Source organism: Hyperoodon ampullatus (genome assembly GCF_949752795.1).
Source record: "Hyperoodon ampullatus genome assembly, chromosome: 8".
NCBI classification, from domain to species: domain Eukaryota; kingdom Metazoa; phylum Chordata; class Mammalia; order Artiodactyla; family Ziphiidae; genus Hyperoodon; species Hyperoodon ampullatus.
In genome coordinates this window covers 14240029-14256360 of record NC_136921.1, presented here as the reverse complement: position 1 = coordinate 14256360, position 16332 = coordinate 14240029, and the positions used below count along the sequence as shown (strand labels likewise).

The 16332-nt window shown below is 37.7% G+C and overlaps 1 protein-coding gene across 5 annotated transcripts in view; it reads right to left on the bottom strand.

The window, feature by feature from the left end:
• DOCK10 (dedicator of cytokinesis 10) overlaps nucleotides 1-16332 on the bottom strand; it is a gene marked incomplete at both ends in the record, with an annotated part of 299463 nt that overhangs the window by 18895 nt on the left and 264236 nt on the right. For all 5 annotated transcript variants that reach the window (XM_079710445.1, XM_079710444.1, XM_079710442.1 and 2 more), the window contains 9 exons: nucleotides 973-1079; nucleotides 3649-3747; nucleotides 4059-4116; nucleotides 7981-8196; nucleotides 9580-9690; nucleotides 10108-10290; nucleotides 10973-11110; nucleotides 12940-13052; nucleotides 14344-14468. In XM_079710445.1, coding sequence (XP_079566571.1) covers nucleotides 973-1079; nucleotides 3649-3747; nucleotides 4059-4116; nucleotides 7981-8196; nucleotides 9580-9690; nucleotides 10108-10290; nucleotides 10973-11110; nucleotides 12940-13052; nucleotides 14344-14468 — 1150 coding nt within the window. The remainder of the gene's footprint in view (nucleotides 1-972; nucleotides 1080-3648; nucleotides 3748-4058; nucleotides 4117-7980; nucleotides 8197-9579; nucleotides 9691-10107; nucleotides 10291-10972; nucleotides 11111-12939; nucleotides 13053-14343; nucleotides 14469-16332) is intronic.

Here is a 16332-nt window from a genome sequence, read left to right as displayed (position 1 = left end):
ATGATACCTAGATTTATAGTTACTGGGTCTTAGACTGGTTACGCCCCACCCTGAAGGAAGTTTGTCTTTCACAAGATTCTGAACTCTTTAAGAGCTGGGATTATGCCTTATTATCTTTGTCTTCCCAAATACATTTGCTTTACTTATCTTTGTCTCAATGCCTCTCATATACTAGTAGTTTAATAAATGTTCAACTGAATCAAATTATATACTCTCTAAAGCAAGTGGATAATATTGCTGGAATGTTTTCAGTGTCTTTTAAGAAAAGATTTTAAACATTATTTGAAATAGTTCATATAAATACATAATTGCATTTACTATTTATTTTCAATGTACATTAAATTAATGTACAGCCATATATAAAATTTCATTAAAATCTACCCCAGATTTTTTTCTGTATCCTTTTTTAAGTCTATGTAATATTATGAATAAAAAATTAGCTTATGAAATATTTTATTTACTTGAGGAGGGGAGCTCTATTTTCTTCACCTGAGTTATTGCTAAGTAATTCCAGGTAGAGAGCTTCTTTTGAAAAATAACCGTGGTTTGCATACCAGAAGGTTTTCTGCAGAAACTAGTGTTATTTTCTGCTCAAGTCTATTTGTTAATAAATTTTCTAATGCATTAAATAAAGTTGTGACCAGCTCAACAAATTTTCAGCATCCCTTACCACATTTACTGAAGGACTAAAGATTTTATATTTTGTAGAAGAGCTGATCGTATATATTTGGCTCCATCTTAGAGAAGTAAAATTTAGTTTAAATTTTCATTGAAAATTATGCTTTATCAATGGAATCTGATATCTATTAATCTTAGTTTAATTTTAGCCTGCATTTTATTTTGCCTAAGTCATGTTATAGGATAACTTTATTTGATTTCTGAGTAAGATTTTCTCCCCCCTATTTAGCTTAATGTTACAATTCAATGCATCTTTTTACTCAATTACTGTACACTCAATCATTTTGGTCTAACCTCATTGTATGGTGTGTCTTGCATTCCTGAATCTTCTTTCATTGCCCCTTCTTCTTTAATATTTGGTGTAATGCTCAGAAAAGCTGGCCAGCCCATAGAGAACATGCCTTGAGAGGACAAAGCAAAATGTATCATTATTTGAGACAAATCCTGCTTGGATTAGACAGTGCCTTTCTTCATGATGTGACATGTGGTGGTTATAAAGCTCACACACTCAATGAGATGGTTAGATTATGATTGTTGATAAATATTCTCTTCTAGGCAACCAATCTTCCCCTTTTTTATAATTATTTTTTATCATTTTCATGTGACCTGTTTTCTATAACGAGCTGGCATGGGATTATGGACAGAGCACAGGCTTGCAGATTGATGTAACTCCAATGTTCTGGTTTAATTAACCTCTTGGAGTCTATAACCCTCATTTGTTAAACCATAGACATTGATATCTATCTCAAAAGATGTTGAAAGGATTCAAAGTGTTAGTATTTGAGAAAACACCTGGTATCATCAGTGCATTGTAAAGACAATACTCAGTACTTACTAACTTTCACTCTTTTGCATTATCTAGAAAACATCTCAAATTTTCTTAGCCTCTTGGCCACCAAGCTTAAAAAAGATCTGGCTCTGCGGATGCATATGAAAACAGTTGATAATGGGTAATGTGCTAATCAAGGGATCAGATCAGAACGTCGGGGAGTATCAGAGGTTAAGAGCACAGTCTGAAGTGACAGACCAGCCCTTGAACTTCAGCCCCATCACAAGCTAACAAGGGAGTCTGCGGCAGGTTGCTTAACTTCTTTAGGTTTTCTCACCTGTAAACATGAGGTGATAACAGCACCTAACTCAGACTCCTTATTGGCAACTAATGGAGATATGGCCAGTACAGAGCTTAGTGCAGTGGCTGCCCTGGAGCAAGTGCTTTTTAAGTTATAGTTAATACTTGTATAGATATTTCCATTTTTAATAATCAGATCATTGGCTATATGACTAACATCACACCCAAACATGCTAGAAATGATGATAATAATGATTGCAATTGAATCCTTGCATTAAAAATTCTACTTTCCTACTTTTTATTAATATTTTTCTTTGGTAATTAAACACATTAACTATATGAGCATTGACTGGAGCAGGAAAAGTCATGACATACTTCTGTGGGATGATGATGATTGTTAGTACAACTGAGGAAGCCATGTTTTCTGGAGTCACCTCAATTCACCTATACAGTCATCCCTCAGTATTTGCAGGGGATTGATTCCAGGACCTCCACAGATATCAGATATCAAATTCTACAAATGCTCAAGTTCTTTATATAAAATGGCATAGTACAATTGGTCCTCCATATCCATGGGTTCTCACTGATGGAGTGGCTGGTTGAATCTGCAGATCTGGAACCCCCGGATATGGAGGTTTGACTGCATTCTTATCATGTGTGCATTGTAGTGAAGGGACAGTTTAATTCTTTGACTTAGAAACATCATAACCTACAACTTCTCAAACTGACACCTAGCTTTATCTGGTTTCTCCAATTTTGTTTCAGTTAGAATATAAAATAGCTTTTATAAAACTGTATGGTATCTGATTATGAAAATAATTAGATGGGGAGGAAGGGCATGTTAAATACAACAATGATGGTTTTGATGACTTGCCTATAAAAATAGGGCTAAGTAGGAAGTGTGAAACTGAGCAAGAAGATCCCTGACTTTTACTGTGGACATGAGTCATAAAGCCAGGTCTGGTCCCTTCTCCAAGGCCCTCAAACAAGTGAGCTCACCATCTCAGAATTCAGTCTGGTCATTTGGTTCAAATATCTTATTTGAAAAATCCACTGAAACTCTTTAGGAAATAAATACATATTTAAAAGAATAAGGGACCAATTATGTTTCCAAAATATTGTAACCAAAGTCCTTTTCCCTTTTGTTTAGGTATTTTAATCTTAACATCTAAAGATCTGTTTCTGTTGTTCATACAGTGAGTTTTCCACTGAATTTTGAAAGTTAAGATAGTGATGTGAAAGAGACCGCGGTTCATAAACTCTGGGTTTGAACAAACTTTTGCAAGGTTACATTGACAAATTTTTTTAAACAAAGAGTAATTCTTTAGTTATTGTTAGAAAATCTCTATCAAATGTTAAAGATGGAATATCTTTAACTGAAGGAAAACCATACTGTAAATTATTATATGTTATAAATTGTGAGAATCAGTGTATGCTTTACAAAAAGAAAATGGAGCCTGTTGATTATAAGTGTAGTCCTGTATATACACTATATTTATATGTCTCTCTTTCTGCACCCCTTATTTTGAATAAGCAGTTGTATTACATTTCAACAGTTGAATGGATTTCTCCTGCAATTTTAAACAATTCATCCATTTCAGAATAAAATCCCGAAGACAGACTACCATGATAATTGGTAGTAAAACATGGCCATAATATTGGATAAAATGCAGTTCTGTTTGCTGAGAGCTCTTTAGGTCTCTAAACTTCATAAAAGTTTGGATGGATGGAATTTCTGAATGGTAGAAACTCTAGGTTTTTACGGAGTAAGTTATGTAGGTCTGAGATAGTTTTTGCTTCTAGGAATACATTTAAGGTTTCGCTGAAAAATAATTGAAGCAGTGACTTGGTTTTCTCAGCACCATTCCCTGGGGATAAAGGAACCCAGTTAGATCACTCACTTCCTCCACTGGGAGTTGTTAGTAATAGGTTGCTATCACGGGGGTGGATATCCTCCGGGAGAAAGGATGGTGTGCAAATCTTTTCCATTTTCCAGTAACCTATGGTAGTGCAAGATGAGGTTAGGACATTGTCACATGTTTATGTTAATTCAAGCTTATGTTAACCAATGAAGCTTTCTCATTTGGAACTAAGAAGCGGACCAGTTAGCCTGGTTGTACATAAAATAAACATGATAATGGCATGGAAGAGAGAGTTAAAACTTAAAAGTACAGCATAATTAGAAATATCTGTGAAAATTAACATTGCTTAAAAAATCAAGATTAATAAAACTTAAAATTAATAAATACATTTTAAGTTAGGTTTCAACATGTTGATTTATGGACTTTCTCCCCTCACAAGGTTGTCTTACCCCTTCTTTTTAGGTATTCCGCGATGAGGGCAGCTATATGAATATAACACATAGCAGCCTGTAAGAAAAAAGAAAACAGTTTGAGAGGAAGATTTTACTACTTATCTAATACTGTAGATTTTACTATCTATCTTATTAGGACTAATCCAAGGTGAGTCAGTATTCCAAGTCAGAATATGTAGTGAAATCCTTTTCATGGTAGAACCGGAAATAAGAATCAATTAGATTTCCAAAAAGTTCACCATCAAGAATAAAATGTCTATTTGGGATTTTTTTTTGGTTTGTTTTTCTTGATGAAGTTTTCAGGTGGGTGAATGAGCTGGTCTGAAGAATTTTCCCATAGAATTATCTTCTTTCCATAATATCTATGTCTCCCCTCTCTCTCTAAATAGCACCTGGATATAAACTAGAAGTAAAAATAAGCCGTCTTCTTACTTTTTTCTACTTCCAGTAATGTCCCCCTTAGAATTTCTAATGCCTTTAAAATGGTAGCCGCACAAGGCGGCACTTGATAAAATAGTGTGAACTAATGTATCACGTGTGCTTTCCTCAACCAGATTATTTGAGTGACATTTTTTGGTTCTGTAAAATCTCCTGCAAAGCCCTCAAACACTGCTGAACACAGAGTAGACCCTGACCTGTTGAAGAGTTCAAATGACTTCAACTTTGCCTTTTGAAGTTTTATGGAGAAACTCCTCCATTTTCAGGGTGGTCCAAGGGAACTGGAGCTGCTATTTTTGTCCTCACCAAACTGCTACCAAGTGAGGCTTCTGGTCAGATCTACTTCCATCCCAGAGTCCTTCACATGTATTTAGAAGGACTTCAGTTTTCCTAAGCAAATTCATCTCTTCCCAAAAAGCGCACTATCCTGGGAATACAGTAAAGCAGAACTTCCCCACTTGGTGTCTGGAAGCCACTTGGGTGCTGTGAATTGCTGCACATAAATCCTCCCAGTGTTTAAACAGACATTAAAAAGTTACCTATTGTGATATACCATATTAACAAATTGAAGGAGAAAAACCATATTATCATCTCAATAGATGCAGAAAAAGCTTTTGACAAAAATCAACACTGATTTATGATAAAAACCCTCCAGAAAGTAGGCATAGAGGGAACTTACATCAACATAATAAAGGCCATATATGACAAACCCACAGCCAACATCGTACTCAATGGTGAAAAACTGAAACCATTTCCACTAAGATCAGAAACAAGACAAGGTTGCCCACTCTTACCACTATTATACAACATAGTTTTGGAAGTTTTAGCCACAGCTATCAGAGAAGAAAAAGAAATAAAATGAATCCAAATCAGAAAAGAAGAAGTAAAGCTTTCACTGTTTGCAGATGACATGATACTATACATAGAGAATCCTAAAGGTGCTACCAGAAAACTACTAGAGCTAATCAATGAATTTGGTAAAGTAGCAGGATACAAAATTAATGCACAGAAATCTCTGGCATTCCTATACACTAATGATGAAAAACCTGAAAGTGAAATTAAGAAAACACTCCCATTTACCATTGCAAACAAAATAATAAAATATCTCAGAATAAACCTACCTAAGGAGACAAAAGACCTGTATGCAGAAAATTATAAGACACTGATGAAAGAAATTAAAGAGGATACAAACAGATGGAGTGATATACCATGTTCTTGGTTTGGAAGAATCAACATTGTGAAAATGAGTACACTACCCAAAGCAATCTACAGACTCACTGCAATCCCTATCAAACTACCACTGTCATTTTTCACAGAACTAGACAAAAAATTTCACAGTTTGTATGGAAACACAAAAGACCCCGAATAGCCAAAGCAATCTTGAGAAAGAAAAACGGAGTTGGAAGAATCAGATTCCTGGACTTCAGACTATACTACAAAGCTACAGTCATCAAGACAATATGGTAATGGCACAAAAACAGAAAGATAGATCAATAGAACAAGATACAAAGCCCAGAGATAAACCCACACACATATGGTTACCTTATCTTTGATAAAGGAGGCAACAATATACAATGGAGAAAAGACAGCCTCTTCAATAAGTGGTGCTGGGAAAACTGGACAGGTACATGTAAAAGAATGAAATTAGAACACTCCCTAACACCATACACACAAAAAAACTCAAAATGGATTAAAGACCTAAATGTAAGGCCAGACACTATCAAACTCTTAGAGGAAAACATAGGCAAGATCCTTTTTGACCCACTTACTAGAGAAATGGAAATAAAAACAAAAATAAACAAATGGGACCTAAGGAAATTTAAAAGCTTTTGCACAGAAAAGGAAACCATGAACAAGATGAAAAGACAACCCTCAGAATGGGAGAAAATATTTGCAAATGAAGCAACTGACAGAGGATTAATCTCCAAAATTTATAAGAATCTCATGCAGCTCAATATCCAAAAAACAAACAACCCAATCCAGAATGGGTAGAAGATCTAAATAGACATTTCTCCAAAGAAGATATACAGACTGCCAACAAACACATGAAAGAATGCGCAACATCACTAATCATTAAAGAAATGCAAATCAAAACTACAATGAGGTATCACCTCACACCAGTCAGAATGGCCATCATCAAAATGTCTACAAACAGTAAATGCTGGAGAGGGTGTGGAGGAAAGGGAACCCTCTTGCACTGTTGGTGGGAATATAAATTGATACAGCCACTATGGAGAACAGTATGGAGGTTCCTTAAAAAACTAAATATAGAACTACCGTACGACCCAGCAATCCCACTACTGGGCATATACCCTGAGAAAACCGTAATTCAAAAAGAGACATGTACCACAATGTTCATTGCAGCTCTATTTACGATAGCCAGGACATGGAAGCAACCTAAGTGTCCATCAACAGATGAATGGATAAAGAAGAAGTGGCACATATATACAATGGAATATTACTCAGCCATAAAAAGAAATGAAATTGAGTTATTTGTAGTGGGGTGGAGGGACCTAGAGTCTGTCATACAGAGTGAAGTAAGTCAAAAAGAGAAAAACAAATACCATATGCTAACACATATATATGGAATCTAAAAAACAAACAAAAGAATGGTCATGAAGAACCTAGGGACAAGATGGGAATAAAGACGCAGACCTACTAGAGAATGGACTTGAGGATACGGGGAGGGGGAAGGATAAGATGGGACAATGTGAGAGAGCAGCAGTGACATACATACACTACCAAATGTAAAATAGATAGTAGGAAGCAGCCGCATAGCACAGGGAGATCAGCTCAGGGCTTTGTGACCACCTAGAGGGGTGGGATAAGGAGGGTGGAGGGAGGGAGATGCAAGAGGGAAGAGATATGGGAACATATGTATATGTATAACTGATTCACTTCGTTATAAAGCAGAAACTAACACAACATTATAAAGCAGTTATACTCCCATAAAGATGTTTAAAAAGATAAAAAGTTACCTATTGATTTATAACCATCACACAGTGGCCTCTTCTCATGTGGCTTTTAGGGGTGTTAACCTTTCCAATGCTAGTTCAGGCTAGCTGCACAGGAGGACAGATTAACCTAACCTAAGTTGACTCACTTCAACGGTGAGTTTCCCCATTCAACCCCAATTCCAGGGAAGAAGTTTTAACACACAGAACACCAACTTATATAACTCAATTTCCAGACACCCTTACAACCATCCTCCTTAGCCTCAGGCTTTTAGCATTTGGTCTCCATTACACATCCTACAACTGCAGCTGGCCCCCAAGACACTAGCTTTTATTTGATATTATTTACATGGAGTTAGGCAGCCTCGAATCCTACATGCAAATGTAATGCACATAACATATAATTAGGTCATATCAACTTTAGTGGGGAAATATGGTAACTTTCTATATTCCTGCTGTAAATGATAACCCAATTATCCTGATCAAGAGGGCACCTAATGAAGAATGACTGAGTCTTTGCTAATCACCTCAGATAAGTCTCCGTTTCTCGCATGAATTTTGGCCATGCTTTCCAGCCAGGTCCTCCGTAGCTCGGGGGTGCTTGCGTAGGAGTTTGCCAGGCTGTACTGGAGATCCACCAGCATCTCGGGATCCTTCTCATGCTCCTTCATCTGAGCCGTGGCCATTAAAACAGTCCTTATACGTTTAGTCAGATCTTTCACCTCTGCTGGGAAATTGCTGTTCTTTGGAAAACAGAGATGCTGGGTCATTATCTGTTTAGAACTCACAAATTAACTCACTTCAAGTTATGTTTTTAGCTATGGCTTGGCATCACAGTCTAGTGCATTCTAAATATTGTTCACAAATAATGTATATTCTTTATGGACAAATTCTGTGTATTGTGATTGCGGCTGTACCCATTTGAAGATGAATTGTAGTAGATTCCATTTCGTCTCTTAGCCTACCTTCTTCTAGTAATAGCATCCCAGCATCCTCTAGCATCCTCTCTGGCTCTAGTTCACATGATTTGAATGGGTCTACTTCATACCCAGGCACCAGGGGTGACACATGATATGGGCCTGGCCAATCAATCATATTCTTTTATACTCCAGGTCACTGTGATTGGCTTAGGGATGCGCATATGAAACAAGGTTGGATCAAAGAGACTCAGTCCTGGGACTTTAATTGGCGATATAGAACAAGGTGCTTTTCCCACCCATAGAATATACCATTGTCCTCAGAATTTCTGAGAGAGTAAGCTCATGGGGAGAGCCTACCTGTAAATGAAGTAAAGGAAGAAGAAAACTGAACTGAGAGGCAAAGAGAGAAGTAAAAATAGAGGCAGTAGGGGAAGGGGATCTGAAAACATTTTTAATCCCTGGGTTCAGCCATGCCTGACACCAGGCTCTATCCCTGAACTTTTCAATATTATAACTGAAGGACAAGTCTCCAGAAAGGTTTTTTTTTTTTTAATTAATTTGTTTTATTTATTTATTTTTGGCTGCGTTGTGTCTTTGTTGCTGTGTGTGGGCTTTCTCTGGTTGCAGTGAGCGGGGGCCGCTCTTTGTTGCGGTGCATGGGCTTCTCATTGCGGTGGCTTCTCTTGTTGAGGAGCATGGGCTCTAGGTGCATGGGTTTCAGTAGTTGTGCCTTGCAGGCTCTAGAGTGGATGCTCAGTAGTTGTGGCACACGGGCTTAGTTGCTCCGCGGCATGTGGGATCTTCCTGGACCAGGGCTCGAACCCGTGTCCCCTGCATTGGCAGGTGGATTCCCAACCACTGTGCCACCAGGGAAGCCTCTCCAGAAAGTTTTAAAAGAGATAAAATGAATTTGACCAAGAATGGGATTATGAGAGAAACACTGTGTTTCTTGGTATCTGATATTTGTGGTTAGTTTTCTTGTTAAGTATCATTCAACCCCATATCTTGGACATTCCACTTAACTGAGTATATGCTGAAAGTGTAAGAGCTGATTATCCATTCAAGCAAGCGGACTCACTATAAGTACTCAAAGGGTAAATAAACAAAATACAGAATTTGTATTTTTTATGATTTTGGTATCTCGCGAAAAGAATCCAGTTTAGTTTATTCCCAATTCTTTAAAAAAGTCCACAAAGCATTTCTTACTTTCATTTGCTTGTCTCCATTAGCAAAATTATTGGTAATTGCAAGGGAATGTTGAAACCGAGAGCCTCCAATTCCAGCATCAGCTATTAACTGGCTTACGGCCTTGATAAGCTGAAAGAGAAAAGGAAAACGAAACCTCAAAAGCAAGTAACTCCGAAATACTAGTTGTAAAGAAATCCATTGAGTTGGATGAATGTATCATTAATTTCTCTCTATAGGCCCAATGAATGTGCACAGAATCTGGTGGGATTTGGCATCCTAGAAACAATCATGGTCCCTGAGTTATGTATTCTATGATTCTATTCCCTGGCAGAAGAAAGGAAAAGTACAGGTGGAGTTATGGGTTTTGCTGATTTCTGCCCAGCTGCACTCTTTCTATGAATCAGAACACAGTGTGTTGGGCATCTTTAAGGAGGAATCTGATGGAAGAGTTGGGAACTGGTTGCCCTGGAAACAGTAGGCTTTTATCAACGCTGAAACAAATGAGTGGTTTTAACAAAAACATTAATGGAAATTGGCAGCACTTACTTGTAAGTGGGACCGGACAATTGACTTTTGCTTGTTAAATTCAAAATTCTTCCTCATAAAAAAGTATAGAAGTGCTGACGCTTCCGTCTGAGTTGACCGTGACCTGTGGTTGCAGCATTTTAGGACTTCATAGCAGAATGATCCACACAAGTCGGCAGGCCCTTGGAAGAACGCTGAAGGAAACTACAAAACAGAAGTGCTGGTGAAGTGAGCAAATTCCTTCATTTTGCTCTGTTTATTCTCAAATTTTAAAATCCCTTAGAATAAAATCTTTCTTTCTTTTTTCATAACCTAGACTTTTTCTCAACCTAGACTTTTTCTCCCATTTGCAGGTGGAAGAGGATATAATCTTATTTACTGAAGTCTATGTTAGTATTTCTTTTTTTTTTTCCTAGAAATAATCATTCTCTACGTTGTAAGTATCCCTTGCATCAGTAATGGATGACTACCCAAAGCAATGGAGTGAGAGCTCTGAAAGAGTTTCTATTCACCCAACACTGTAAAACCACCAGGGTCCTCAAAGGTGGACTCTCCTGTATCTAATGCAGAACCTTTGACTTGGCAGGAACGGACATCACAGTTGATGGTGTATATTTTACCTAACTCTCTGCCACAAACACTGAGAACCCAAAGAATTGATGGCGAGGTGCTAATTTTACTCCCTTGTGATATCCAGCAGCTAGGGTGCCAAGGCTGTGAACTTATTTTGAGACCATGAATCAAATAGTTTAATAAAACCAAATAAATGAAATAGAAGAATACAAACTTTCTTCCCTCAATACTGAGAAATGAAAGGATTAATATGTGTTTATTGTCAGCAATAAACACTTCACTGAGCTTTTCTTGGAACTTGGAGGACCCTTACCTTGCATACAAATAGCCTCAAAGAGGCAAATACGTGGTTCAGTGCTGTGGCTGATTGGTTGACTTGAAAAAAGAGCATGTAGGTATCAAAGACCCTTTTCATCATTGAATTTTGACATTCAGATTGTTGGAGTTGTCTCTGGAAATTTAACACAGCAGTTATTTAGGATGAGTGAAAGGACACCTGTATTCTCTCAAAAAATATTTACTCTGGTCCTACTATGTGATAGGCACAATTCTGGGTGTGGAAATAAAGTGCTGAATAAGCTCTATGTTCCCAATGAAACTTACATATAGCAGTGATTGAAAAAAGTTACTAAATAAGAAAATAGAGTAGAATAATATATGATGGAAAGTAATTGCTTTGGGGGATAAGATTACTTTATATAGGGTGGTTAAGACCTCTCTAATGGATGAATTGACATGTGAGCTGAAAAAGTCATGCATGGGCAGATCTGGGAGGATTGTCCAAGGAAGGAAGAACAGTTGGTACCAGGGACTTGAGATGGAATGGAGCTTATGAGTTCAAGCAGAGAAAAAAGAGAAAAAAGAAAAAAAAGAGAAAAAAGAGCAGTGTAGCCTAAGCATGGTTAGTGGGGCAGGGTCAGGAGAGAGGTAGCAGATGTGCTCACAGACAGGCAGGTCCTCAAAGGCACTGATAGAGCCTGTAAGATGTATGAGATTTGATTGACATTTCCATCAAGCAATAAAGAATTAAAATGTGGATTTTTTTTTCGACTGCCGTGCTGACATTTTACTTGAAAATAAAGACTTTATTGCTATAATCATTCTGTTTGGTGCAGACTATTCAACCGACCCAACTTTTTCTAATTTAACCCTTAACATTTGAAAGCTCATTAGGTTGAGCTAATATTTTTAATAACTTCATTGAGGTGTAATTGACATAATTTCTATAGTTCATATTTTATAAAATTTTATATTTTATATTCTATTGTATGGATATGTTTTAATACCACTATTTTAAAAAATCCAGTCACCTGTGATGTACTTTTGGGTTGTTTCCAGTGTTTAATTATTAAAAAACAAAGCTATGAATATTGATGTACAAAGCTTTGTGTGAACAAATGCTTTTATTTTTCCTGGGTAAATTCCTAGTATTGGAATGGCTGGTCACATGATAGATTATGTTGAACCTTCATTCCAGCATACTTTTTTTCAAGGTGTTTGTATCATTTTGTATTCCCACCATCAATGAATGAGAGTTCCAGTTTCTCCATATACTCGCCAAAACTTGGTATGGTCAGTCTTTTTAACTGCAGCCATTCTAATGGTAGGTAGTGGAATCACTTCACCAAAGATACAGAGATGGTAAGTAAGCACACAAAAAGATGCTCAACATTGTCACTCTGTTTTCTCTAGCTGTTGTATCTGTTTATCTGTTGTATCTAGCTGTCACTTGTCTCTCCTTTTTTTTTTTTTTTTGCGGTATGCGGGCCTCTCACTGTTGTGGCCTCTCCTGTTGCAGAGCACAGGCTCCGGATGCGCAGGCTCAGAGGCCATGGCTCACGGGCCCAGCCGCTCCACGGCATGTGGGATCTTCCCGGACCGGGGCACGAACGCATGTCCCCTGCATCGGCAGGCGGACTCTCAACCACTGCGCCACCAGGGAAGCCCTTGTCTCTCCCTTTGATACTGAAAAAGTAGAGTCACCTTCTCGCTCAGCCCAACTTGCCTGACAGTAAAGCAAGAGAAACAAGGAAGAAAGATTGTCTATTATTGGACAATAAGGAAATATGGCTCTGTGTATATCAACTGAGCATTCGCCAACTTTTGATAAATTCTGAATCTCTTCTTTAACGTGTTTTCCACTCACACTTAGGTTGATTTATGTAAGGTTAATACATTTCATTAAATGTCATAAAAACCTTAAAAACATATTCTTGACTTCACATGACTTTTCCACCTTTCATTTTATCATATTACAGAAGAAGTTACAGTCACACTCACCTGGTGGACCTGAGTGAAGAGGGCTAGTAGGTCTAGAATAGTCAGGCAAACCTCTGTAGCAATATTGGCCTCTGTGTCCACATGGTGCACGATGTCTATTTCATTGGAGTTGCCTACAAAATAAAGTAGAAAATGCATAAATATCTGAGACAAATTTTTGTACCCTATAAAGAACTTTTTTCTATTACAACATAGTCAATGTTTACTGGTGTTTTGATGAGTAATTTTATTAAATCAAAGTGCTTTCATTTGCTCAATTTCTTTATCGGCTGAAGCCAAAACAGAGACAGAGTTTTTAGTGGGTGCTATAGACTGAATGTTTGTGTCCCCGCAAATTCATATGTCAAAGCCCTAATCCACAATATGATGGTATTTGGAGGTGGAGACTTTGAGAGGTAATTAGGTTATGAGAATGGAGCCCTCATGAATGGGATTAGTGCCCTTATAAAAAGAGACACCAGAGAGATCATCTCTCTCTCTCTGTCATGTGAGGACACAGCAAGAAGTTGGCCATCTGCAAACGTGGTTCTTACCAGACATCAAATCTGCTGGCGTCTTGATCTTGGATCTCTCATCCTCTAAAACTATGAGAAATAAATGTTTGTTGTTTAAGCTACATTGTCTGTGGTATTGTGTTGTAGCAGCTCGAACTGATTAAGACAGTGTGTGTGCCCTTTTATTTTGTCAGCTATAGAGTTTCCAAAGGACCAGAGTAGTCTGTTCTCCATTATTTCTCACTACTTTTCCACTGATTCAGCCATTGGTAGAGTCATATTTCCTCCATAACCAGTCTGGGTCAAGTTTTATGGTCCCAGATTAATAGACCAAACGTAGAGTCTCAGTGGATGATCTGCATTAATGGCCTCGTCAGAAAGGGATTAAATGTGTTTATAGGTTAAGGCAAATACCTTCAAACAGCTAACTGTGGTCACGTGTCCATAATCAAGAACACTTACATGATACAAAAACACTGGATCCCATTTTCTCCTCATTCACACCTGGAGTGTGTGCAACACTGGATTTGAGATGGCACACTTGCTGCTTCTAGGACATGGACAACTTTCTCCCCTTCCCAAAGAGTGGACAATAATCCGGTTGAGAGAGGCCACCCTAACCCCTCACAATGCCAAGTCATTTGGTTCCAGAGGAGCTACAGTGAGCACACTATATTGAGAGTTTTACTTTTCCCCTTTCTCCTCATAAGGACACTACATTTTTTTAGATGCTTCCGGCTGATTCTCTCCTCCCAGAAATGTTTCTCAGGCTACAGCAAGCCTGAAAACCAGTGGTCTCAGGGGCACAGCAACATTCCTTACATTTCTGAAACATAATGCATTTTATGTCCTGCACACATCTAGAGAAAAATGATAACCATCTTGTTGCTATTATTTCTGGTATACTTACTCGTCATGGTATTGTCTAACATCTGTAGGAGTTTAGGGTTAGAAAGTGCATTTTTGCCTCGAATTATCGGTAAAGTTTGTGATCTGTGCTGCTTCTGTCCTTCATGACTGGAAGTGGTGTGCATCCTGAAAATGAAATGACAAAAATGCTTAAAGTCATAGGGATATGATAACCAAATTTTCATTCAAATTCTCCTGATTGAGTCAAATGTTAAAAAATTTTTGAATAGAGACTTTTTATTAAAAATATTAATTATAGCTGACATGATGAGAAGAACTTTTAAAAGTACTTTTGGACGAATTTTATTTAAGCCAAAGAAGGATTCAGAATGATAATGGATACTAAAGGGTAACAGACAAATAATAGATGCTGAATTAAATTCTGCACAAACATATTCATTATTATTTAATGAAATCATGGGATTCCATGCATGTTAAGGTGGTTATTGGTTGATCAGAAAGGCATAGTGGTAGACATTAAAAAAGTATAATATTATATAGTTCAATTGTATCAATTATTTTTAGGAGGTAAAATGTAAAAAAGTAAAATCTAGTCTAAAACAACCCTTTGTCTCCTACTTCTTTGCATTTGGAAATTCTTACAGGATTTGTCTTTGCATTTGTGTCATGCCCACAGCAGGGCTGACATATGATCCTTGTTGGGGAGAGAGCTGAGGGCGCTTCTGGGCTGCTGCTTTCCCAGAGCAGGGACAATGGCCAGGGCTCTTATTCAATGCCCCTTGGCACTTCTAACTGGGGGAATGAGGAAGTAGAAATATTTCCTGTTTCCGACTTTCATTTAAGCTATCATTTCATTTAAGCTTTCATTTAAGCTATCTGATGGCCAAGGTCATAGAAAATTTCTTTGAGGAAAGCAGGCAAAAGGAGATAGTGAAGAGTCAAGCCTGAAAAAGAAACAACGTTTTCTCTTTGTCTTACTTCTCAAGGCTTATTCGATTCTGGCTAAATCAAATGCTCTGGATGGATTGGGACCCTAGAGATCTAACTTTGGCTTTCAGTAGCCAGGAGAGTCTGGGTCATTTCTGTAGCTACAAGGAATAATGGGTTTGGGGCTGTATGGTTTGGGGCTGTATGGCTTGGACCTTTGGGACTGGATTATTTCCAGGTTTTGAGTCTCCTTCAATCTGTAACTCCTGGAGGAAGAGCCATGGCTTCTGGGAGGGGAGTCGTGGGAACGATCAGGACCTGTCCAGATGGCTTAGGGAGGAGCCTAAAGTCTAACCCACCAGACGTCTCCAAAACTGCAGTGACCTCAGGTGAGCTACGACTGTCATTAAAGTAATTGTTTATAGTCCTCTACTCAACTGCCATTTATTTTCTCATAAGGGGGCCATTTCAAGGGGTCCCCATGGATAAACAGGCAAAATTTATTTTATGGTTTATTAGCTATATACTACAGTCATATTTCTTTCTAAAGCTCTTTCTAAAATATAGCCATTTTCATATTATACATTATTATGATACTCCTGGGGAGAATAAATCAAACTGGAGAAAATTTTAGCAAAGAATTCTGATTTACTAGACCCAGAGGAGCTTTAAGGTAGGATTTTAGGGCAAATGTTTCCTGTAGAGTAGGTTAATGAAGGGTGACCCTAGGCTTTATATACTATTCTAATGACTAAAAAATCTAAAATGAACTTATGGGGCCAGCTATGCTTCTTATTGCTTTTGACCCTTTAAAAGCACATTAAGCTCTAAGAATACTGATAAATTATTACAATTACTAAGAGGAAAGGGGAGATATGACCTCACATTTTACTTTGTCACTAGATTAGCAAACATTACAATAGGCATTTATTGGAATTATGTCTTTTCAGGTTCAATTAAATTAAGATACTCATTGACCCTATACAAGGCATTGTACGCTAGGTGCACATAAATAAGGCATAATCCTTGCTTCTTAGGTTTTCACAAGCTAGTGGGGCAGATAGGGATGTACTGACAAAGTTTATTCAGAGAAACATACAGA